Genomic DNA, 24,744 nt, shown 5'->3' on the forward strand with positions numbered 1-24,744 from the left:
GCTTTTGCAGAAAATGCAAATAATTCCCATAACATAATTTTGGTTAAAAAAAAAAAAAGATTTGAATGTGTTATATAGGCACCAAAGGGCTGCCCCTTTAAAGCTGCCACCCTAGGCACAGGCTCTCGTGCCTCTAAATAAATTCTGCCCTGATAATAGTTATTACTAATGATATATAAACCTTTTCATCAATAGAAATAGTGCAGTTATAGAGAGAATGGTATCCCGTTTCCTGATACTGATACATGCTGATTGTCCATTCTCATCAATAACCACTTCCAAGTGACAGTTTAGAGCAGAGAGTTTTCTGTAAAGTGGCACTTTTCCAAAGCATTTCTAGCATTCTCCATCTGCTGCTAAAAGGTCAATGCAATATGAAATATATGAAATCACACCTGGCACAATTCACAAGTATATATTTAAAATGTATCATGCTCTGTCAGAACCCAAGAGTCTTCCCACTGCACGCACACTGTGCTATGTGGCTGAGCATAAACCATTGTCCTTTGTGATCAGACCTTTTGTGTGGTTCTCCGGCTGTGTCCTTCAATAGATTTACAGAAAGAAAGTAAACACAATTGCTTCTGAATGTCATAAAACCTCTACATATTGCACGCCCCCGTTGGCTCTTAATTTAGTTGGCAAAGTCCCTTATTTCTGACCCCAGAGCTTACAAAGAAGTGGGTAACATTTTGGGGGGGGGGGGTTGAATTTGGGACGTTTCTTCGACCAGTACAGATTTGGGGCATTTTAGTTGGATAATACTGTATATGCTTTTATTTTTGGACTTAAATGGTCCTTTATGTAATGGATTAATATCATGAAACTAACTATTTTAAAGATAATTTGAAGGGTGTCTATACCTTCATTATTGAGTCACTATATATATATATATATATATATATATATTTTTTTTTTTCCTCTATATACAGTATGTAGCTAAATTAGTTTCCCTTTTACCCTTTAGTTCTAGGATGGATTTACCATAGTTTGTTCAGTGTCAGTCTTGCTTCCCTTAATCTTCCTTATCTCCAGTAGCCTTGCTGTTCTGCTATTGTTTCCATATAATAATCTTTGGCCTAGAAGCCGAGGCAGCTTGGTCTGATATTATTGCAGGTGTGATCAATTAAGTTGGACTATTAATGAAACACTCTAGCAGGGACCTCTTCCTAACTCATGTTATAGTGTGTATCCTGTATTCAATCCAATTCAGCAGAAAAAAAAGTATTTTGGCTATAGTGACTGTTTCCAGGATAACATATGGTTTAATTTAATGTACTAACTTTTAACATGCGCCCATTCTATCTTTATGTCAGAGTTACCAACCCTGCATTTATCATGCTTCCATTTAAAACGTACTTTTAAAATAACAAAAGCAAAAGGATTTTTAAAATAGTTGTATATAAATAGAAATAATACAAGTGCACACTAGTACACCTGCAATGTTTTTCAATCGGCATGAAGCAGCAGAGGGCTCATTAGGTCATTCATCTCTCCTAAAGTTAACTTTTGCTTGTCCTTTGACAAGGGTTGTTCAAGATGGAAACTGCCCTGTTAAATACTATCAAAAGTTATATAAAAAGGAAACAAAAATATAAAGAAAAAGAAGGTAATCATTGGTGTACTCCTGGAATCCCGCAACAGCTCACTTGAAGAAGGAGTGTTGTAAGTTATAGTACTGCACCATCTGGAGTAGTGATGTGTGGGTCAGGAAAAACCACACCTGACCCTAACCCGTAAAACCTTAACCCACACCTGACGCTAACCCTTTAAATGTTACCATTGTAGGACCTGCATCTAAGCCATACCCACATCTTCTTGCTCTGTGTGCTATTTATGTGCATGCGTCTGGTTCCAGTCTGACCCGCTTCTAACCCTAACCCACAATGATCACACAAATTTTAACATGAACCTGCCCTACTGACAATCAACACACAGGTCACTGCAGGTTTTGGGTCAACCCACACATCAATAATTTGTAGTACTAAATCCACGGAAGTCTTCCCTATCCCTAGCTGTTCAATAAAGTAGTGTATTAAAAGTGCATTAACCTTTTCAGAATTTGCTGGGATAATCCTTAACCATGAACCTAAATGAAAGAAGGCTTAACCAAAAACAGGTGGAGTGTCTTGTCATAACTGGGTTCATGCTGGATCAGAGGCTTAACTCAAAACAACATTTTTTTAATTAAAAATTACATTAAAATACATTAAAAATTAGGGCTGCCCTGGTCCAAGTCCATTTACAGATTCACCAGGTTTAAGAGACAATTTTTTCAAATTATTGCTGTATTTCTGGATGTTACTCACTTTACCTGTCCCAATCTTTTTCTTTCTTTACAGATTCACTGGAGCCAATTTCTTACAGAATAATATCTGGGAATGTGCATCAGATGTTTACTATCCACTCTCAGTTTGGTATCATCAGAACAGAAAAGGAGCTGGATTTTGAGACTCTGCCTCTGGTGGTGCTCACGGTTCAGTCGCTATTAGGCAGCTCTTCTGTCTTCAGCAGTACTCAAGTCAACATTACAATTGCAGATGCTAACGATAACCCACCAGTTTTTTCTTCTGAGTATGAAAATATAACTGCACCCCAAAATACCTCTCCTGGAACTGCTCTATATATTGCTCGGGCAACAGACATTGATAGTGGATTCAATGGACAGATCTCATACATTATTGCAAGTGAACATCAAGACCTTTTTATGATTGACTCTACCTTTGGGGTTTTGTACCTGAATGCTGCATTGTCTACGGGTAGTGAACATGTTCTTCTTATATTGGCTGAGGATTATGGTCATCCTGTACTCAGTTCTCTTCTTACACTGACCATTACTGTGGAGCAAGGAGAGCAAGTTAATGCTTTGACTTTTGTTAACTTGGTGCACCAAACAGAAATAAGTGAAACCCTTCCGATTTATTCCCACGTCCTACAAGTGAAAGCCTATACTCCTCACCTGCCAAGTGCATCCTATAAAATAATGTATTCCTTGAGCCCAACTATTGATTCAGCTCCATTTGAAATCCACCGGAGCACTGGATGGATATTTTTGCGTCGGTCTGTTGACTATGAAAAGTCTAAAACCCATAATCTAAAAGTGGTGGCAACAAGCGTTGACCGCAAAGACCCGCAAACTGCAACAGCTTCTGTCATTGTCAAAATTCTTGACGAAAATGATAACAATCCTTCTTTTGATCGTGCAACACATTTTTTCACTGTCAGTGAAAGTCCAGTCCCTCATGGCGTAATCGGCTCAGTTCAAGCATTTGACAGCGATTCTGGGACTAATGGACATCTATCATATTTCCTCTTGTCTGAAGAAAACAATTTCCTTATTAGTTCTAAGACAGGTAAAAGAAATTATGACTTATTTCAATTATATCCGCACTTATTGCATTATTATCAGACTTTATAACTCATTAAGGAGAATATTAGTCTTATTCCTTGTCATACACCCTAATTGCTCATATTTTAATCATTCAGAAATAAGTGACATTATGATGAACGGCTGTGTAATTACTGGCTAAGGTAATGGCTTGGTGCGCACCTGAAGGCGACAGGTTATTTGTACTACAGAAGTTTCTGAGCTCTGCTTAATGATAGCAAGAATATTTGCTGAAGTTACTGAGTTTAGTCCTTTTTTACAAAGAGAAAAGAAGAAGAAAAAAGAGAAGCTTTTATTTGATCAGATGTAGTTGGAGGCAACCAATATGATCCTTTGGGGGTAACCAGGAAATATACAATATATATATACTTCACTCTTTGATAAATATACCCCCCAAAATCACATGCATTTTTCACTGCTACCGTATATACATTTCCTACAATGTTAGAGGACTTCCTATCCACTAGGCTACAGCTGCTTTTTCAATAGAAAAAATTGTCACCCATGTTGACAATTTCTTTAAAACATGTCTATGATTTTTTACATTACCCCTGGTTGACTAGTAATGGTATCTACTTGGAATTTTGGCATCCTGACACGGGTGCTGCAACCTGTTGAGGAGCACTGGGACACAGAATTGGAAACACAAGGACAATCCATTTTCAATATTGCCCCTTTATGAGTGCAGTGTTTCATGTTGTTGCTATACGTGCTGCATGCATTTTTAATGGCTAACTTAATTGTTATAAGGGGACACAGGACTGCATGCATGACTTCTGGGTCATTTTTTTTACTAAGGAGTACTATAAACCTGGAAATATGATTGGTTCATGAATAGTATTGCTTGAACCAAATGCCTTCACTGCGGGAATACAATGAAATCAGCACTGATTTGTGTGTTTAATCAATTACACCAGAAATGGCATTCATTATTGGAATATCCTCGGAAAACTTGCCAAACATTTTGCATCTGCAGGTTTTTTTAATACGTTGCATAGACCTGTTAATGATCATTGATAAATTTGGATAGCAATACTGGCCAATATTAGCTGCTGAATAGATGTACATAGCTGTCGAAAACGACACAGTTCCCTGCAGATTCCACACAGAAATTAGGCTGCTTGGATTTGCATATATGGCCAACAAAAAGATTTTGCCTTTTTATACCCAGTTTACTCTACGAAGCATATTCCTTTACTCTCTCAAGGCCAGGGAGCTTAGACATTGTATAATAATTAGTCCATGTCTGTGTACTCCTTGCCTACAGCCTCCCCTAACATTTTCCTTGATTCTTTTTTGTGAATCTTAGGTGCGTGCCTAAATTCACTTCCTCCCTGCACAGACCCCAACGGGGTCATATAATAAAAGGTGCAAAGTTTGTATGGGTCTACTAACCAATAGCAGCCAGGTTGTATCATTTACTTATCGACACAAACTGCTGATGGTTCCATCTTGGCATAAATGACCTTCTTCACACATCTTTACACCTTTACACTTTTTTCTCGGCCCAAAATGTGCACATTGCTGTCTTCTCAGCGTGTCCCTGCTTGGTTTGAAATTACTGTGTTATTACTTCCAGGTTGATTTTGCTTAGGATTCCCTCACCCTCCGACCTGGGCTGGACCCCCCCCCCCAAACCGCCCGGTGCGCCTGTATGCACACAGACACGCATGCACATGCTTTGGAGAGCGGAACTCGCTCAGCCGGACTAGGGGTAGGCAACAGGTAAGGTACGTGCCTGGCAGCCCCCAAGCTTTGAGCCCTAGGCACATGCCTCTCCTGTTTACGCCTAGTTCCGGCTCTGCCTCAGACCTCATTTTTTATTCTGTAACCCTTGTTTATTGAATAATTGTGAAGGCCCTGTATGGTGATGTCATGAGGGTGGGCACAATGCAGGTCGGCATGGGTACTGGAAAATAGGGGGTATCTCCTGGTAGTGGAGATGGAATGGAGGGTATAAACCTGTAAAATTGGTTGTAACCAGTTTTTAAGGGTTACTGAACACCAGTGAAATAGCACAGTACACTGACACTCCTTTCTGAAGCTTTGTCTTTACTTAGCATTTTCAGTTGGTACTGCTGCCCTCTGCTGGTGCTTTTTCTGTCACAGCTACTATTTAATATGCTGTGCTTATCTTTCCTCTGCATGTTCAGCTGAACTGTATTTCTATGTTTGCTTTTAGTTCTGTTGTTTTTTTATGTAACTGCGACTAAATGCACCACATTTATACCATCGGCCAAGTTCATAATAGTTCTTCCCTTGGCCGGCAAAAGATTTCTATCCTGTCTCACTCACCACCGAGTTGCTAAAATGATTTATCTTTTCATAGGTGAAATTATAAATTGTGCCTCATTAGACCGTGAGCGGAAAACTCACCATGAGCTCAACATATTAGTGACTGACAATGGCTCACCACGTCGCAATGCCACAACCACGGTTTACGTTTTAGTAGCTGACCTTAATGACAATAAGCCATATTTTCCTCAGTTACCTTTAGGAAAACCGCTTCATGTCAAGGTTTGTTGCTTTCTTTTTCTGTTGGCCCATAGCACACCCTAGTGATTTTTAGTTAAATTCAGTGTCTGAGATCTGACTGCCCTCTACTGGTAAAAACATATACTTGCAATATCTTAATTAAAGCAAAACCATATTTAATAGCCATAAACCTAAGGGCAATAATTCCCCTAAAAGATCATCCTTATATGTGGAATGTAATGTTCAATGGTCCAATTCTTAATATATATTGAACGATTTACCCCTTTTTTGGGGTCATTTTGCAGATTTATTGTTTTAGTCCAATGTATTGTCCCATTATTATAAGAAATTATACTGCAAAATATGAGCACAGAAATCAATAATTAATAGGGCAGGTCAAGCAAATCATGAGTATGTGCTACTGAGCAAAGGGCAGATCTAATCACTTAGAAAAGAGTTTGTTCTTGTCATGATTGTTATCTAACAACATAGTCTTCCAAAATAATTTAGAATTTTAGAAATATTTTTATTAATTATATATTTATATATTTTTTATAATGCCAAGGTCATGGAAGGGCAAACAGAACCTATGCTGGTGGCAACAGTATATGCAAAGGATCCAGATGTGGGAAACAATGGAACAGTTGTGTACTTCTTTGCCTCAGGTAGGAAAAACCTGAAAAGGTGATCTTCTTCTTATTCACAGCTTGAATGTGCAGAGCTTCCAATCTCCCTGATGGTCACAATGTAAATAAAAACTACAGAATTAGAGAATTTGCTTAACTTCTCTTCACTTTCTTTGTCCTGTGGCACAAGAAGCTGATCTTCCCTTCTGCATAAAGACCATTTAGAAACATAAAAAGGACATTGCTCTGAGGGAGCATAACATTATGAAAGCAAAGGAATTCTGTTCCTACACAGACATTGATATGCAGCATATGTATTGTTTCACCAGATAATGATGCACTGGCAGAGAAAATCTGAAGGGGGAAGAAACAAGCCTCATGGTGGCTGCTCCTTATAATAAATAGGCAAGTTAGCAGTGAGCTCCCTGACTGGCTGTTAATTCCCTATTGAGTTGCATGTATATTTTGATTGGTTAGCCTGTATACATACCTAATTAGGGACAGCCACCAACCTACCCCTGCTACAGGGATAATCCATATGCCATTTGCAGGCAACAAATCTTTTAATTTGAGGCCTTATTATCATTTTCTTTTTTTCCTCTTTAAATAGGAACATTTGTTTGCCCACACATATAGAAAAAACAAATCACAAGGGAGGGGCATTATTATTAACATGTATTTATATAGCGCCAACATATTGCGTAGCACTGGCATGCTTTATCTTCTACAGTGAGAAAAATAACTACATTTAACGAACATTTTTGTATACTGTATGTCTTGTATTCCAGGTCTTGGGCAGGTTGGATTCAGACAGATGCTGTACTCCCTGCTTTGACAAAATCGTCATCTCTTTTCCCCTTTTTTGCATTTTATATCCATTTACAGAATTGTGATCATGTTTTCCCTGCAGATGAAAGTCTTGGTCATTTCGTTGTTAATGCCAGTACTGGTGAAATATGGACAACCCAGGCTCTTTCTGTACAGCTGAGGCCACAATATGGACTAACAGTGACAGCAAGTGATCAAGGCACCCCTCCTCTTGTGGAACATGCAGTTGTTAATATTGAGGTATGGATAAATCTGTCACTTAGGGTTACAGAATTCGTGTTCTAACTAGTATTGCTAAATTATATAAAATAATACATGTACTTGGTTTTAGCAGTATGTATGGGCTAGACTTATAGGGATGTTAGCCACTGCATCTGTAGAAGAGTAGGTGCAAACAAATTTAAAATATTGTAAAATGAATTGATATTCAACTATTAAAAGAATATTATCATCAAATTTTATTTATTTTTTATTATTTATTGGCTCATGAAAATAGTTAAAATTAGTTGCAGACATACCAATTCCTTTGTTATTAGCATGGTGATTGTTATCATTATTAATAATTCTGATAATAAGTACTAATAATTCTGCAGTCTATTTGTGTCAGAATGTGAGATGTAGGCACAGTGGGACCATGGAATTACCCCGAGCTTTAAGGTTTGTAGCTTCACGGTTCCCCTAGTTCATTAGTTGCGCCTTTGTGTAGTGATGGGTGAATCTGTCCCGTTTCACTTTGCCGAAAAAATTCACGAAACGGCGGAAAAATTTGCGAAACAGTGAAAAAATTTGCGAAACGGCAAAAAAATTGCAAAACGCATTGAAGACAATGGACGTCAAAATAATTCTGATGCTTGACAATTTTGATGTGATCGACAATTTTTATACACGTGACTATTTTGTCCAAATGCAGTAAAGTCAATGGGCGTCCGAATAAATTTTTATGCGCACGACAACTTTGATGCGCCAATTTTTTTTTCATGGCAAATTTTTCACCTGTGAATTTTCACATCAGCAAATCCATGCCTGGTTAATTTATTCACCCCTCACTACCTGTGTGCCCAAGGTCAGACTGGTCCAGAGGGACACCATCTAAAAACCGATGCAGACCCAGTCCTTCTACAGTCTGAGACCCCAAACTGCCCCCAGATCTTCCCCTCCAGTCCAAATCACATCAGCAACTAGAGGGTAAGCACAGGGGGCTTGGACAGGGGTTTTTGCTGGGGCAGGGGTGTCATAGGATGGTTGTGGGGCTCGGAGGGGCGGGGGGCCCTGTGGTGGAAGCCCTAGTGGGCCTTGGACCCTCCAGTCTATGTATGTGCCATTAAGAGAAGGAGGTGCAACAATCGCAACTATAAGTGCAAAGAGCTTCTTTGACTGCAAGTGACTGCAGCAAATGCAGCCAGTATGTTGCAACAGAAACTGCAGTTATATGTCTACTATGGTCCCTTTGTATGACTTCCTAGCACTTGTTCTCTGACAAGGAAAGAGCTGTCATTTAGGGGTGTATTTATTAAACCTCAATTTTTTTTCTGGTTGAGCTTTATAGGGGAAAACTCAAATTTTTAGAGGAAAAGAAAAATAATTTTTCTAGACTTATTATGCTGTGAAGCTGCTAAAAATTTGAATCTGAAAATACTCTAGCTAAAAACCTGTGGAAATCATGTAGAAGTCAATTGCAGATGGTCCCTTTAACAATTGGAAAATGTTTTTTACCTTCAGGATCCTCAATAATTTTGGGCTGTTTGCCCTTGTTTTCGTTTGATAATCTGATAATTTTGAGTTATTCTGGCGACATCTTGGGAAAATTGGAATTTTTCAATTGGAAAAAGTTGCATGATTCGAATTGATGCTCGATTTTGCTGCACTGATTTCTTCGAGAAAAATGATTAAGGGATTCGGTTTTGGGAACTCGGTGTAATTTAAAAAAAAACGTAGTCGAGTTTTAGTAAAAAGATCTCACACAAGGAAGCTTGACTTTGGGAGGATCAAGGGCAGTTCAGGGGGCAATGTGTCTTTATCCATGCCAATGTAAAAATTTAACGGATTAGAATATATATGACATCAGCCATCAATCTCTGAAAAAATAACATTTAACAGCTTTCTGTTTTGCTCACCTTGGACTTCATAACCCAGAAAACACCTTGCTGGTCCCAAACGCTGGACCTTTTTTCTGCCAGGATAACCTCTGACTCTGGTATTAGCTCCCACTTACAGTACCTCCACAGAAAACCAAAGGCCTCTAACCATTTTCTACTTTTTTTACCTAAACAAAGCCCCCCCCCAGGGCCGGATTTACATAGTGGGCGCCCCTAGGCCCACTGCCGTTCATCACCCCCTGTCCCCTCCCCTTTCATCGTCTGGACTGGAGCGATGGGGATTGGTGCACAGGAAATTAAAAAAATTATTGTATCTCCAGCACATTGCCAGTGTTTTTGAACCAATGTGGGTGTGTTTCGGCACCATGCCGCCCCCCTAAAATCCTGCCACCCTAGGCCCGGGCATTAATGGGGATCTAAATCTCAAAAATTAACTGATGTAAACGTATAGTGCTTTTTGAGCACTTTTGCTATTAACATTACGGCGTAGCATTTCTATACTGCAATTACCAGGCGTTCGGTTCAACTATGAGTCAGCAACCTGAGGGTTGACTGAAAACATGAAGTACAAAGACAGTTAGGGTCACTGACTCTCTGGGTCTTTAAAAGTTTAGTGAGATGAAAACTGTTATGTTTTGGTAGCCGAGGCTGAGTAGTGTATAACAGTGCTTTATTAGCAGGATCATGCAGCCATTGCACAACAGTAAGCAACTCTAACACCACAAGCTGTATAGAAAGTATGCACAGTATAAGTCTTGAGCACAGTGACATCTACAGGCCATTTGTATAAACACCACAAAAACCTGTCTAGCAGTATAAAACTGTCTAAAACTGCAAATATTTCAAAAACCACTTAAAAAGAAAATGAATCTAAATTGCAAAAATGCACTCTGAATAGATTTGGGTTCAGATCTGATTTTATTCACATAGTCATTAGTTAAATGGTAATATGTTGTGTATCCCATTTTAATATAACCCTGGTTTTATTAATGATCAACAACCAATGTTACTCTATGTCTTTGTTTTAGGTTATTCCGGAGAAATCTAAGCTTTATTCCAAAATAAGAAAACTGAAAGTCCCTGAAAATATTTACCCCACCCAAAAAATTACATCTGTTATCTCTCCTGAAGAAAAGCTGTTGATGAGCAATATAATGCATTACAGGCTTACTAATGAAGAACACAAGGGACATTTTGCAGTTGACAGTTCCACCGGAGATGTGTATGTTTCTAGACATCTAGATTTTGAAACAGTCTCATACTATGGATTAAGCATTGTCATACAAAAGAGTGATCAGATATCTCCTCAGAATCTTTCTGCTTTCCTTACCATTTATATAGAAGACATAAATGACCATCGTCCATTGTTCCCTGATCACGTGTTAGTTTTAGGTGTTGATGAAGACGTACCTGTTGGAACTCTTTTATATACCTTTAAAGCTAATGACAAAGATGGCACTTTACAAAATAGCCAGATGAGGTATACCTTAAACTTTAATGGAACTGGACAGAATCCATTTTTAATCCATGAATGGTCAGGTGCCTTGACCACCACCGATGAACTGGACCGAGAGACAGCAGAGTCATTTGTTCTTACAGTAACAGCAACAGATCAAGCTGCCAACATATCACAGCGCCAATGGAGCTCATTAATTGTAAGGATTGTCATACAGGATATCAATGACAGTCCTCCGCAGATTGTATCATTGCCAGTTGCCTCAGTTATGGAAGATGAGCGAATTGGCTGTCTTGTCCATCGTATTGTAGCTGAGGATCCAGATGAGGGAAGAAATGGGAAAGTAGGATTTCACATTATAGAGGGGAATGCACAGCAGGTCTTCCTTTTGGATCAGACAACAGGTATTTCTTTAATATAAAACTGCTCCCAATTCCACTCTTACCATACACACCGATTGGTTTAGTTGTGGGTCCCCTGTTCATCATCATCATCATCATCATCATCATCATCATCACACTAGTCTTAGATTACAGCATGTTTACTTTGAAGAGTATCCTTGCATACAAATGGGCATGCCCAGTTAGAGTCCATATTCACACCAGGACAAAAAGCACATACGATTGAAACCATTAAAACAAGACGATTAATAAAAAAAAGCTGAACTAAAGTTTACTGTTTCAGCAAAAGACTTTTTAGTAGCTGTTAAACACATCCGAAAGTGATAATGACCTAACATTTAGGGGGTTATTTATTAAAGTCCAAACTTAGATCAATATTTTCTGCTACAAACTCCGATCAAATCCACTCCGTTTTTTTACGCTTATTTATTATTATATTTTCCCTGAAAATTTGCTTTGCGGTAAAAAAAAGATTTTCATAATTTTTTCAGATTTTTTCATGCGATTTTCACAAATTTCAAGATTTTCACCCGAAAACTTCGGGGTATTTCACGAAACCCAGTGCACATCAAAAAATCATTGGGACTTCTCCCATTGACTTATATTCAACCTCAACAGGTCGGATGCCGGATTTTCAGATTCAGACTTTTACATCCTCAAGGTTTAATAAATCCTGAAAAATTTGTGATTTTTTAAAAGTCTGGTTTCGTTAAAAAAAAACATTACGAATTTTTCGTGATTTTTGCATTCGGAGTTTAGTAAATAACCCCCTTATTGCCAATGTACAAAGTTTACATGAAAACTCCAAATTTGTATAAAAACAATACTTAGGCAAAGAAAGGAGTACTGAAAATATCAAACACAATTAAAAGTTCTATATACACTGTACTTAATTAATCGTTATCCTTGTTAAACACATTCCATATAAAAAGTTCATTTTTATTTTAATGCATTAGATATTATGTAGCATTAAAGAAGGCAAAACCAGTTCAGACAATCACATCATTGCTTGTCTGAAAGGATTATATCATCCCTGAGTAGGTGAATCTCTGCATATGGAATCATGCTGAACTAACACTGCTAACTTTCGACATGTGAAAAGTTCATCACACACAGAAAAACTAAATAAGTATTTTATTTCCATTGCATTGTCTTTCTGTATGTGTTTACTCTGATCTATATATATATATATAAAGGAGTCAATTGTTTAAGTTAAAGGAACAGTAACACCAAAAATGGAATGAAATTATTATGCACTGCTGCTGTTCACTGGTAAAACTGGTGTGTTTGCTTCAGATACTCTACTATAGTTTATATAAACAAGTTGCAGAGTAGCCATGGGGGCAGCCATTCATATGCAGGATTCACAGCAGATAACAGATAAATTCTAATGAATCCCATTGTATACTACAGAGCTTATCTGTTATCTGTTGTGTATCCTGCACCCTTTCTCCTTTTTTAGCTTTGAATGGCTGCTCCCATGGCTACACGAGTTTATATTAACTATAGTAGAGTTTCTGAAGAAAACACACCAGTTTTACCAGTGCAGAGCAACAGTGCTATATTTTCACACTTTAATTTTTCCGTGTTACTTTTCCTTTAAAACAAATGTGTTTTTTTCGTTCAGCTCCTGTCCTGCTGGAGCTTACAATCTAAGGATTGTATCACAATTAGGAGGGATCTAACCCACTTGTTTTTGGAGTGTAGGAGGAAAACGGAGTTCCCAGAGAAAACCCACAGAGACATAAGCAGAGCAAACAAACCCCCTAAAAGATAGTGCCCTGGTTGGAGTTAAATTTAGAACCCATTGTTGTATAGGTAAAGTGCTAATTAATGAGCATTGATTGGAGCGGCACTGTATATTCTAACTCACCACACTCACTTGCTAAACAGTTACTGAGGCACAATAAGTACAGTATTACGTCACTGAACCTTTTTTGAATTTGCAGGATGGCTGACCTTACACTCTAAAATAGATCGAGAAGTCCAAGACCATTATATTTTGACCGTCTTAGCTTTGGATGATGGAACCCCATCCCTTTCTGCAACACAGACATTAACCATCAGTCTTATTGATGTCAATGATCAGACACCAACATTTAAGCAAAGGCTGTATGAGGCTGCTGTTCCAGAAAATCAAGATCCTGGACTATATGTCATAAACGTGACTGCTGTGGACTATGATTTCGGTGAGTTTTGTTTTTTTATTTTACTTTAATATACAGGTTTGTAAAATTTGCATTAGTTATAATGAATAATAGCTTTGGTACTAACTTGAAACTCAAGAGACACTTTGGGATAATCTCAGTTAGTGCAGGTTCAGGTGGAAAATATATGTTAGAAATATAGATTAGGTTTAGAATCCAATAAAACCACATCAGTCACACTAAAAGTAATCCTTCCTTTCACTTAATCCACCTACCTCACTTTATGTAATATTACTGACAGCTTCAGGGATGGGTTTGATTAGAAAAATAGCTGCACACTGTAAGTCAGGTCACATGTTGGCTTTTAATAATGGGTTGTATTTTTGACATCCCCATAACACTTAAAAGAACAGTAACATCAAAAAATTAAAGTGTTTTTAAGTAATGAATAAATAATGTAATTTTGCCCTGCACTGGGAAAACTGGGGTGTTTGTTTCAGAAAGAATATTATATTTATATAAACAAGCTGCTGTGTAGCCATGGGGGCAGCCATTCAATCACAAGACAAATAGTAAATAACAGATGAGCTATGTAGAATCACATTGTATCTGTTATCTGCTGTGTATCCTGTGACTTTTCTCCTTTTTCAGATTTGAATGGCTGCCCCCATGACTATACAGCAGCTTGTTTATATAAACTATAGTAGAGTTGCTGGAGCAAACAAACCAGTTTTACCAGTGCAGGCCAACAGTGCATTATATTTTAACTCATTTAACACACTTTCATTTGTTGGTGTTATTGTTCCTTTAGTAACAACAAATTTGTCAATGAATGCACATTATACAACATTTCATATCACAAGGAAACTTAATTCAAGCCCAGAATCTGTTACTAAGAAGTTTCAAAAGTCTTAGAAATTGTTTGCATGTAATTTCAGGCAGTTCAGCAAATAGGCACAGTTTGTGAAAAGCAGGTATAGGTACAAAATTAATCCATCAGGTCTCTAAGATTACATTTGTTTTTTATTTAGGTCATATTATTTGTAGTAAGAAACCCTTTTGTATATTGGTTGTGCAAACATTAGAGTTTTTAGACTATCCATTTAACTTCTGAGATATTACTTGGCATAATTTTACTTCTGTATAATTTTGCCATTCTAACTGGAGCCAGATATTATGATGGACTCATTGTAGAGAGAGATATTGGTCATTTTCAGAATCCAAATTACGGAACGATTCCTGCATTTGCTTTTTTTCCCATGGTGCTAAAATGATGGCATCACCCTGCAGAACACCGAGTTTTATGTGATCAACTAAGAGCATAACCCAAGAACTAAGTCTTAAACATAAACATTCTGTACAATCCAAAAATTCTCTAATTTTTGTACATTTATTTCTACCAGTTTTTCCACACATGCCTATTAATGCAGCTTATATCCATTCTGTAGAACTAGCTAAATGATTTAAAGTTTATGTTCATGCTGATCGCCTAACCTGCTAGGGGTCAGTGGATATAGTACAAAATGACTAGACACATGGACCCCAGAGTGCACTGATTTATTCTCCTGCAGGCCAGTCTGTTGGTCATATGTTAGGGTTCATGGGTCTGTCTAGTTTGACTCAAAGTGGCCATACACAGGCAGATTAAAGCTGCCAATACCGGTCCTTCAGACCAATTCGGCAGTTTATCTTCTAGTATATGGGGGCTTCTGATGGGTCTCCCCGATCAATATCAGGCCAGGTTTGAGGTTTGATTTTTTTTTGGCGATTGAGGACCGTATTGAATAGTAGATGCTGCCTCCATCCCCTCTGCGCCCATTCTTCGTTAAGCCCTAGGGCCAAATGTTCGGATTAACACGATATCGCCCTTCTGTTGGTGGGCATATTGTGTATGGCCACCTTAATGTGCCAATTATTATACAAATTGGTCTAATTATATAGCCACATTACCCTGTACCCTGAGTCTGGAAAATTTACTGCAATTAAGGTGACACCATTGATACCCCTTTGGCAGTATTCAGCAAAACAAAATAAACAGGGTGCTACATAGGATATGTAATGTTCTTTGTAGCATCAGGTGGAAACTTTGGATTCCATTTGTAGGGGATACAATTTTCAATATACTAAAAACAATTCAGCATCACTCTGATTCAATGCAATGAGAGGATATTTTATTGCCAATGTTTTGGACCTCACTTAGCCCTTTACCCAGCCATTTTATGAGTACATTATAAAGCTTTATAAACAGGAAGAGGAGGAGTCAACCCATACCTCTTATTTCAGAAGCCTCTGAATGGCAGTTACAGGAACTGACCAGCAGGGGTGCTGTTGTTACAAAATGTATTTTATTTGCAGTTAATATAAACATAAATAGCTTTGAAACTCAAAAAACCCAAATTATTAATGTAAATAATTGCGTAAGTTCTTAGAAACCCTGAGCAATTTTACATAAATTTTTTAGAAGATTTACTTATCCTTTAAAGGAGACATATAGGATAAACAAAAAAAAAACCCTTATTTTGTAGGCAACAATTAATACTATAGAGTGCTGATTTTACTTTGGGCTGAAAATTAATATCTTCAAAAAATGTTCTCTTTATAGGATCTCCCTATAGATCTGGTATGGTTCCTGTTCACGTTTCAAATGAGGGCTGGGTGTTTCCTAATGGCCCCTGCCAGAAGCACAGTAGGAAGAGGATAATCAATCACAGCCCTGCAGTCGCACAGGCAAAAGACAGGATTTAGTTCCGTATCAGGTCAGCCTAGCTGCTGATTGGTTCCTATCCTAGTATGCCTGCACAACCTGGGAAAGGAGTCAGCAGGAAGTGGAACAAAAGGGGCTGGACTAAAAGGGTTTTGCTGAAATTTTCAATAATTCAATCCAAAACACTACTTTTTAAGCACATGCCTTCTAATTCTAAAAGATTATAATGAACTGGCACATTTTTGTTCTTCACACAATATGTCTCCTTTAAGCATACAGTGAGTTTTCAGGTCATGGCAGGAACTTATTTTTTAACAGGACTTTGAAGAACGACACATTGAAATGATACCTGCTTAACTTAACTTGTATTTACTTACCTTACGCTGCAGGGTGATGCTCCTATCATCAGAAAACTGCACCGGCCCGGAGCGATCCTCTTCCTGCTTTTGTGCCCTTCAAATTTCCTGGGGCAGACGCATGCGCAGTAGAAAGAAATAGCCAGTTTTATCATTAAAGTTCGGCTTTTTTGCTCTACTGCACCTGCACAGCCACGTGCTGAAAGAAGCAGAAGAGGATCGCTCCTTAGTGCTCGCTTGAATAACCCTGGGCCAGTACAGTTTTCTGCTGATAGGAGCACCTAACTTTTGGCACCCCCAAGTATAAAAACACTTTTTCTTTTCCTTTAAAAGCATTTAATTAGAATGAATTAGAATTTAATTTAGAGAACTTATTTACATGTGTAATATGTCAGCAACATCAAAAAGAAACCACAATTAAATATATTTATTAGAACCTTTTGCCCCTGTACAAAAACCCTAGAAGAAGAGAAAATTCATTAAACATTGAAACTTGTTTGAAACATTATGGCTTACCCCAATTTGTCCACAGGGGGTCACTCTTGCCACATTTGTGACCATGCTTAAATACTGAGCAAATTAATTGTTTGTATCTCGTACCTGGTTTTACATACTTTTGATCTGAAATACCATATTAAAATGTAAATGCTGCATATAAAATAGTACAATAAAAAAAATATCAGGTGCATATCATGTTATTTAATCTAAAAGGAATCCCCAAAGGTATAATTTGGCTGGTAGTCCTTTCTCATATAATGGTACATGTGACAGAATCTTTCCTCCAGAATGTCAAACAGATGTACATTTCCCAAATGTGAATGACAAATGCAGCCCTGATTTTAAGACCTGGACACCATAAGGCTGGACATACACAAATGTTTCGGCTCGAGGATCAACAAGGGCCGAAACATTGGATACACAAATGATGTTATAATAAACTATTTGTTTGGAAATATTTGGAGTGCTGGTCCATCTTGAAAAATATACACAATATTTGACCAAGCACCCAAGAGTGGATTGAGGAGTAAGAGTGTGGGTACTTTCAGAAACTATATATATATATATATATATATATATATATATATATATATATATATATATATATATATATATATATATATATATATAAAGAATCCGACCTGGTGCACTCCACAATAAAATGCCTTGGTGCTGGTTTATATATATATGCAATGTTTGTATTTAATTGATTCACGACATTACTATGTACATATGTTTTAGAGGGTTAATCTATATAGCACCTATGGGGTTAAAGGAGAGGTGTGTCCATGATGGTGGGTTGGTAACATGTTTGTGGGTAACACCCAGGGTGGGCCTTTAAATAGGGCATGTTTAATTAAATTTTTTAATCTTGACAAAGGCTCTAGACAGTAGCCGAAACGTTGATTATTTTTAAGCATGAAATAAAATTGAACTTTTTAAGAAATCCCAGGAGTGCTATATCCGTGTCCACGTTCTTATGCATCTTTTCCTTCGGAGCAGCACCCGGGTTATCGCATCATTTATACTAACGGAGTGCGGATCTGGTTTGGTCGTATATATACATATATATATATATATATATATATATATATATATATATATATACATATACACATATAAATATATACATATATATATATATATGTTATAAACACATGTGCATTATACTACTAAAAATATTTTTTATGAATACATAATACCCCGTTCAACACAAATTACCTAGAAGCAGAAATGTATGCAACACGTGGCTTTAATTCAGACACAATTTTTTTATTATTTCTTTGTAGAACATTACTGTGCAATCAAAGGAGAATTGCACCACCCACTTTCCCTTGACCGATAAATATTTACTATACATTTTTTTTTACAGGAAACAATTCCGTTCTCACATATGAGATTATGCCAGGACCAGCGTATGGACATTTCCATATAAATCAGGAAACTGGGGAGTTGGTAACTGCAACAGTTTTTGATAGAGAACAACTGGATCATTTTGTCATTGAAGGTATCCATTGAAGCAGTAATGTTTTTATTTTGTTTAATTGTGATTATTTTATCTTCAACTGAGAAATAATGGTTTCCTGATAATTCAGATAGATCACACTATCTCTGTCTCTGTGGGTTTTATACATTATTTAATGTCTTGCTATCCTAGGTCACATGTTTCCAAACTCTACCCCTTCATCAGTGAGGCACTTCAACAGGATGCTCGTTTGCTTTCCTGTATATTGCTAGAACTACAGTAGGATGAGAATGTTTTCATCCATCTTTTGCTAATTAAGGGGCTATGGACAAATGTTGCACCACAAAAGGGGGGCATGGCTTGAAACCCCCTGCTCTTGGGTATAACTGGTTGCCACACTTAAATATGCTGCAGCTGGCTGTTCATAAAGGTTACTAGAGATGAAGCATTGACAAAAACTCAGCTTGGTAATTGATCAGAGAAAAGTAATACGTATTATCATCTATGAAGGGTAGTTTTTCCTGAATAATAATAATAATAATCTATATCTGTATACTTGGAATACACATTCATTTTAAATAAACTTGCAATTTCTTTTTTCAAGGATTTGAAGGAGAACTAAAGTATAACTAAAGAATAGACTAGAAATGTTGTACATTATGTTTTGGGCTTTTGTACCAGCCCAAGGCAACCATAGCCCTTTATCAGGGAAGATCTGTGCCTCCAAAGATGCCCCAGTAGCTCCCCATCTTCTTTTCTGCTGATTCACTGCACATGCTCTGTGCTGCTGTTGCTTACTGAGCTTAGGGACCGACACAAAATATTCTCAATATATATCCTATAAATGTCACAATATAAGGCTGATTAGTAGTTGATTCAGATTCTTATTACATGGCAGCACAGAAACCAGTACAATTAACATCAGAATTTAATAATTGGCCCTGTAGCATCAGCTTATGCTGGCAAATCTAAATTTTTGCTTGATGCCTGACATAGTACAGATATGGGATCTGTTATCAGGAAACCTGATATCCAGACAGCTCAGAATTACAAGAAGACAGTTCAGATCCTCCTAACAAAACCCAAAATGGGTAACTCCTGTGACAACTTTAAAGCCCTGGATCATTACTACAATAGAGATGCTGAACCTTTATGCTGGTTCAATAAGTTCAGTATATAAATGATGGCATTTCTCGCCATTCCATTTGTTTATTGTCCTTTAAATGCATCCTATCAAACCTAATGCCATGCTTTTAGATACCAAACTTAGCAGTACAGGTTAACACATACCTCCCAACCTCCCGTTTTGAGCGGAACAGTCCCGATTTCGACAGCTTAACCTGCAGTCCCGGGTTTGTTACTAAAATGTCCCGACTATCTCTTTGATCTCCTGCACTGAACAGCCAGAAAAAGATACAAAGTTTCTAACTTAATTGGCTATTGGCAGAAAGCCCAGAATAGATACTTAGATACTTTTGTAAGAATCTGAGATAAGCAGATCTCTTGGGAGAACTTAGACTCACAGTTTAAATGGCAATTTATCTTCATTAGCAAAACAGTAAAAAACCACAGAAATGTGTTCATACTTTCATAACCTACCAAATCACCAAATCATTAGTGATGGGCGAATTTGCGCAGTTTCGCCGAAAAATTTGCGAATTTCTCGCGAAATACGCAAAACGCGAAAAATTCGCAAAACGGCGCCGGCGTCTCGTTTTTGACACCGGTGCTCGTTTTTGACGCCGGCGCCCGTTTTTTTCGACGCCGGCGCCCGTTTTTGATGCCAGCGCCCGTTTTTTCGGAAAAATATTCTTGGACGCCGGCGAATTTTTTCCGCGGGCGTTTCGCGAATTTATTCGCTGGTGGCGAATCGCGCAAATTCGCCGCGAATTCGCGCCTGGCGAATAAATTCGCCCATCACTACAAATCATGTAAAGTGAACATGGTAATAAGGGGCCGTGACCACAAAATGGGCGTGATCAAAAAAAATCACCACTCTCTGTGTGGCAAATCTTTTTGGCCTTCTTTCAGTTTCCAAAAAGTTGGGTGGTATGTTAATATGGTACAGGTATGAGATCTCTTAACAGGAAACATAATATCCAGACAGCTCTGAATTACAGGAAGGCCATCTCCCATAGATTGTATTTAAAGCAAATAATTCTTTGCTTTCTTTTTTCTCTGCAATAATAATAGAGTGTCTTGTACTTGATATTAACTAAGCTGCATGAATCCATATCGGTGGCAAAATAATCCTATAGGGTTTATTTAATATTTAAATGGTTTTAGTAATATGGTAAACCAAGTTATAGAAACATATAAATGTTGGACTAAGAGAGAACTAGATATTTCTCAAAAATTATTTTAAAAAAAACACTTGGTTTGGGTGCAGTTTTACCTGAGAATATTAAAATACAGTTGTTCTGCACCATATTCAACAATATACAGTACTTTAAAGCCCTGTATAAACTACACTTAACGTAAATGATTGGCAAAGCTTTTTTTTTTCCTTTTTGCTTTAGTGCTTGTGAAAGACGGTGGATCCCCTCCACTTTCCAGTACAACAGCCATTCTGTGCTCAGTATTAGATGACAATGATCACACCCCAGAGATTTTATTTCCTGATGTCGAGATTCGGGTCCCCGAGAACCAAGATCTGGGAATTATTCACACAGTGTTGGCTGCTGACAAAGATGCAGGAAACAATGGCCGCGTTCATTTCCAAATAACTGGTAATTAATTATGCTTGCTAAACAGGCCCAACAGCTGTTTAAATGCACATCACTGTTTATTGTCTCCAGTATGCTTACATTATTTATAGATTTTGGCTTTGTGAGATTACCCAGATGATTTATTTCTTTTCTGAATGTAATACACATAGCTACTATTACACCATTTTCCTGAAATAACTGTTCATTCACATAGAGCTTATTACATCCAATTAATAGTGGCTGTCATTGGTTCCCCAACATCAGCAGAGTAGAGGCTAGGGTAGGGGAGGAGAATCCCATCCTTCATTAGGAATATTTAAGAATATTTAAATAAATACTAGGGATTTGGACAGGATTCTGTCTTTTTCAGCAGGATCTGGATTCAGCCGAATCCAAGTGCCAGGCCGAATTGATTCCAAATCCTTTGAAATCATGTGACTTTTCAGCACACAAACAAGGAAGTAAAAAATGTTTTAACTGTGCTGTTTTCTGTAACCTTTCAGATTTGGTTTGGTATTTGGCCAAGTCTTTTACAAAGGATTCGGGACTCCGAATCCCAAAATAGTGGATTTAGTGCATCCCTACTTCACAAAGATTTTACAACATTCTGTAGGTTATGATCTCTTAACTTTTCCTACTGTGCAACAATATTCAGTGTGTCAATGCACACAGGGCACACATAGTGAATCTTCCATAGCCAAGGAATCCAGTCGTGGAGTACTTTAAATATATTCCTCATTAGTTTAGGGGCTTATTTATAAAAATAAGTGAAACTTACACTAGTGCAGTTGACACTACCAACCTATTAATGTCATTGCATTCATTTTCTAACTTGTAGTAGACTGTTGAAAAGGAATTGCTGATTGGTCACTGTTGACAACTACATTTGCACAATTCGTATGTACAATTTATTACCCATGTTCATGAATCAGCCCTTATGGGTGGTGTGCATCAAATTTGGGAAAAATAAGAATGTCACATTTCACACTGTACTAATGTTTATTACATAGAGAAAATGTTTTATATTTGGAAAAATGTAATTGTGATAACATTTTTTGGCACAATATAATGGCTTTTTCAGTAAGATATTTTATTAAAGTACATCCAGTTATCCAGAAAGCTCTGAATTGCGGAAAGGCAGTATCCCATAGACTCTATTATTATCAAATAATCCAACTTTTTAAAAATGATTTCCTTTTTCACTGTATTAACAAAACAGTAGCTTGTACTTGATCCAAGCTAAGATATACGTAATTCATTCTTATTAAAAGTAAAATCTGCCTATTTGATTTATTTAATGTTTAAATTTATTTATTAAATGTTTTTATAGTAAACTTAAGGTATAAAGATTATGGAAACATCCATTAACCTGGAAAACCCCAGGTCCCGAGCATTCTGGATAACAGGTCCCATGCCTGTAAATGAAAAGTGTAAATGTAAAATCTGGTCCATGCAAAGGCATACCTGAACTCTCTCTAATGATATAATATCTTCATAATTGCTCAACTTCCTTCTTCCCCTGTCGGAAGTAGTCGCTTAACAGTTTCTGAGTTTGCAAAAGCTATATTAAATTTGTTCGCACAAATGCATAACTATTTGCATTGAGATTTTTTTTTTATTACCGACTTTTATTACATCCCCCATTATATATCATCTAAGCATATACTGTATATGATATATGAAAGGAAAAATGATTTCCATAATGGAAGACCTGGTCAAATTGCAGATATTCTCCCATTTCTTCACTTAAATATATGCATGCAAGAAAATCTTTCCACTTTCATGAAACTGTGTGCCTAGTGGCCATATTATTTCATTAACAGTAGAAAGCTAAATGTACTTTCTCGTTTTTACTCAAGAAAAGTCATAAACATTTAATTTCCAAATCCCTATATGCCAATAAAAAATCCCTTGGAAAACCTGCTCAGCATTAACTGTAGCATGAGAAATGTGCTATTCTTACAATGAGAAAGATGAGCCAGAATGTAGTTGACTGGTTTATAACAATGATGGGCCAGAATATCATCAACCAAACACATTGAAAGAAACCACAGTTTATAGATTTATTAGAAACATATTTAGTTCAGAATAAGGAGCCACCATCAACATTTGTGTGTGTATGTTTTTATTAAAATATAAAGTAAAGCTTGAACCAGTAATCCATACTTTAAAACCTGATGTACATTTTAGTGGTTGAAGCAAAGCCATTGTTTTGATAGAGCAGCACATTAAGACAAGCATTTTATAAGGTGTGTTGCAAAGGAGGATAGACATCTGCCAAAGTCATTTCAATCTAAATACATTCTGTAGTTGCTGACTGTCCATGCCACCCACTGCTTCGAATAAAATACAGTTTTTAATTCCGGTTGTCATTTGCCAAACGCATTAAATGCTCCAGTTGGACAAACTGAAATGTTATTACATTTAACACATTTGTATGGTGCTACCGTCATATATATTTCCACTTGCTACTTTTTTCTTTTTTTGGTGACCATTTTTATGTTCTTTTGTTTTTTTTTTTCTCAGATGGAAACATGGGCGGATACTTTGCCATTAATAACACGTCGGGACAGCTATGGGCCACCCGCACCTTAGATAGAGAGGATGTCAGCAGTTTTACCATTACTGTGGAATGCCATGACCTGGGCAGTCCTCATAGAAGCGCCATTGCCAAGCTTCACATTACAGTCTTGGATGAAAATGATAATCCGCCTACGTTCCCTAAGAGCCAGTACCGCACATCAGTCAGGGAGGATTTAAAGATTGGATCTGCTGTTCTTAAACTTCAGGCTTTCGATGCAGATGAAGGTTTAAACAAGGAAATGATGTACTCTTTAATCGATGACACTCAGGGGGCTTTTACTGTAAATAGGACAACTGGAAATATTGTGACTTTAAGAACTGTGGATAGAGAAGTCAAACACCAGTATGTATTTACGGTTATGGCAAGTGACTGCAGTTTACATAACCCGAAAAGTGCCACTGTAAAAGTTCTAGTGTACATAGAAGATGTAAATGACAATAGTCCCGTTTTTACGGAAAATCCTGTTCATGTTCTTATCTCTCCTAAAATACCAGTAAACAAGACTTTAGTTAATGTACATGCCAGCGACATGGACTTGGGTCTCAATGGCACAGTGATTTATACTTTGGTAAAACCTAATCCATTCTTTCACATTACCCAAGATAAGGGTGAAGTGAAACTACAAATGCCCCTCCCAATGGAATTCAGTAGTACAATTCTCCAAGTGGAAGCTTCAGATCTGGGCATCCCGTCAAACACGGTCACAGGTTTAGTGGTCATTGATATACAAGGCCTGGATAAGGAAATTGCCTTTGTGCACAACTTCTATGAAGCCATTATATTGGAAAACAGCGAGACAGGTTTGTTCCAAGCGTTCCTTTGCTAGCAATTTTCGATAAGTAACTCTTAATTCACAGTTCAGATATTTTATTTTGCTTTACTTTCCAGACAAGATTAAACCATTCCTAAATGTTTTTGATGTTTCTAGTTACTAGACTGAAAGTAGTTGTTTTTAGCCTTGTTCTTATCTTCTACTTCATACTCTCTTATAGTTTCTCTATGATATCTTGTG

The 24,744-nt window shown here is 37.3% G+C and overlaps 1 protein-coding gene across 1 annotated transcript in view; it reads left to right on the forward strand.

Annotated features, from left to right (window-relative positions):
- Positions 1-24,744, forward strand: part of LOC108704336 (protocadherin-23-like) — a 175,412-nt gene that overhangs the window by 122,052 nt on the left and 28,616 nt on the right. Inside the window, exons 5-13 of the mRNA XM_041577895.1 lie at positions 2,343-3,353; positions 5,718-5,905; positions 6,429-6,528; positions 7,400-7,557; positions 10,442-11,273; positions 13,220-13,459; positions 18,348-18,482; positions 20,960-21,169; positions 23,675-24,532. Coding sequence (XP_041433829.1) covers positions 2,343-3,353; positions 5,718-5,905; positions 6,429-6,528; positions 7,400-7,557; positions 10,442-11,273; positions 13,220-13,459; positions 18,348-18,482; positions 20,960-21,169; positions 23,675-24,532 — 3,732 coding nt within the window. The remainder of the gene's footprint in view (positions 1-2,342; positions 3,354-5,717; positions 5,906-6,428; positions 6,529-7,399; positions 7,558-10,441; positions 11,274-13,219; positions 13,460-18,347; positions 18,483-20,959; positions 21,170-23,674; positions 24,533-24,744) is intronic.

This window comes from Xenopus laevis, chromosome 1S, assembly GCF_017654675.1.
Source record: "Xenopus laevis strain J_2021 chromosome 1S, Xenopus_laevis_v10.1, whole genome shotgun sequence".
In the NCBI taxonomy this organism is placed as follows: Eukaryota; Metazoa; Chordata; class Amphibia; order Anura; family Pipidae; genus Xenopus; species Xenopus laevis.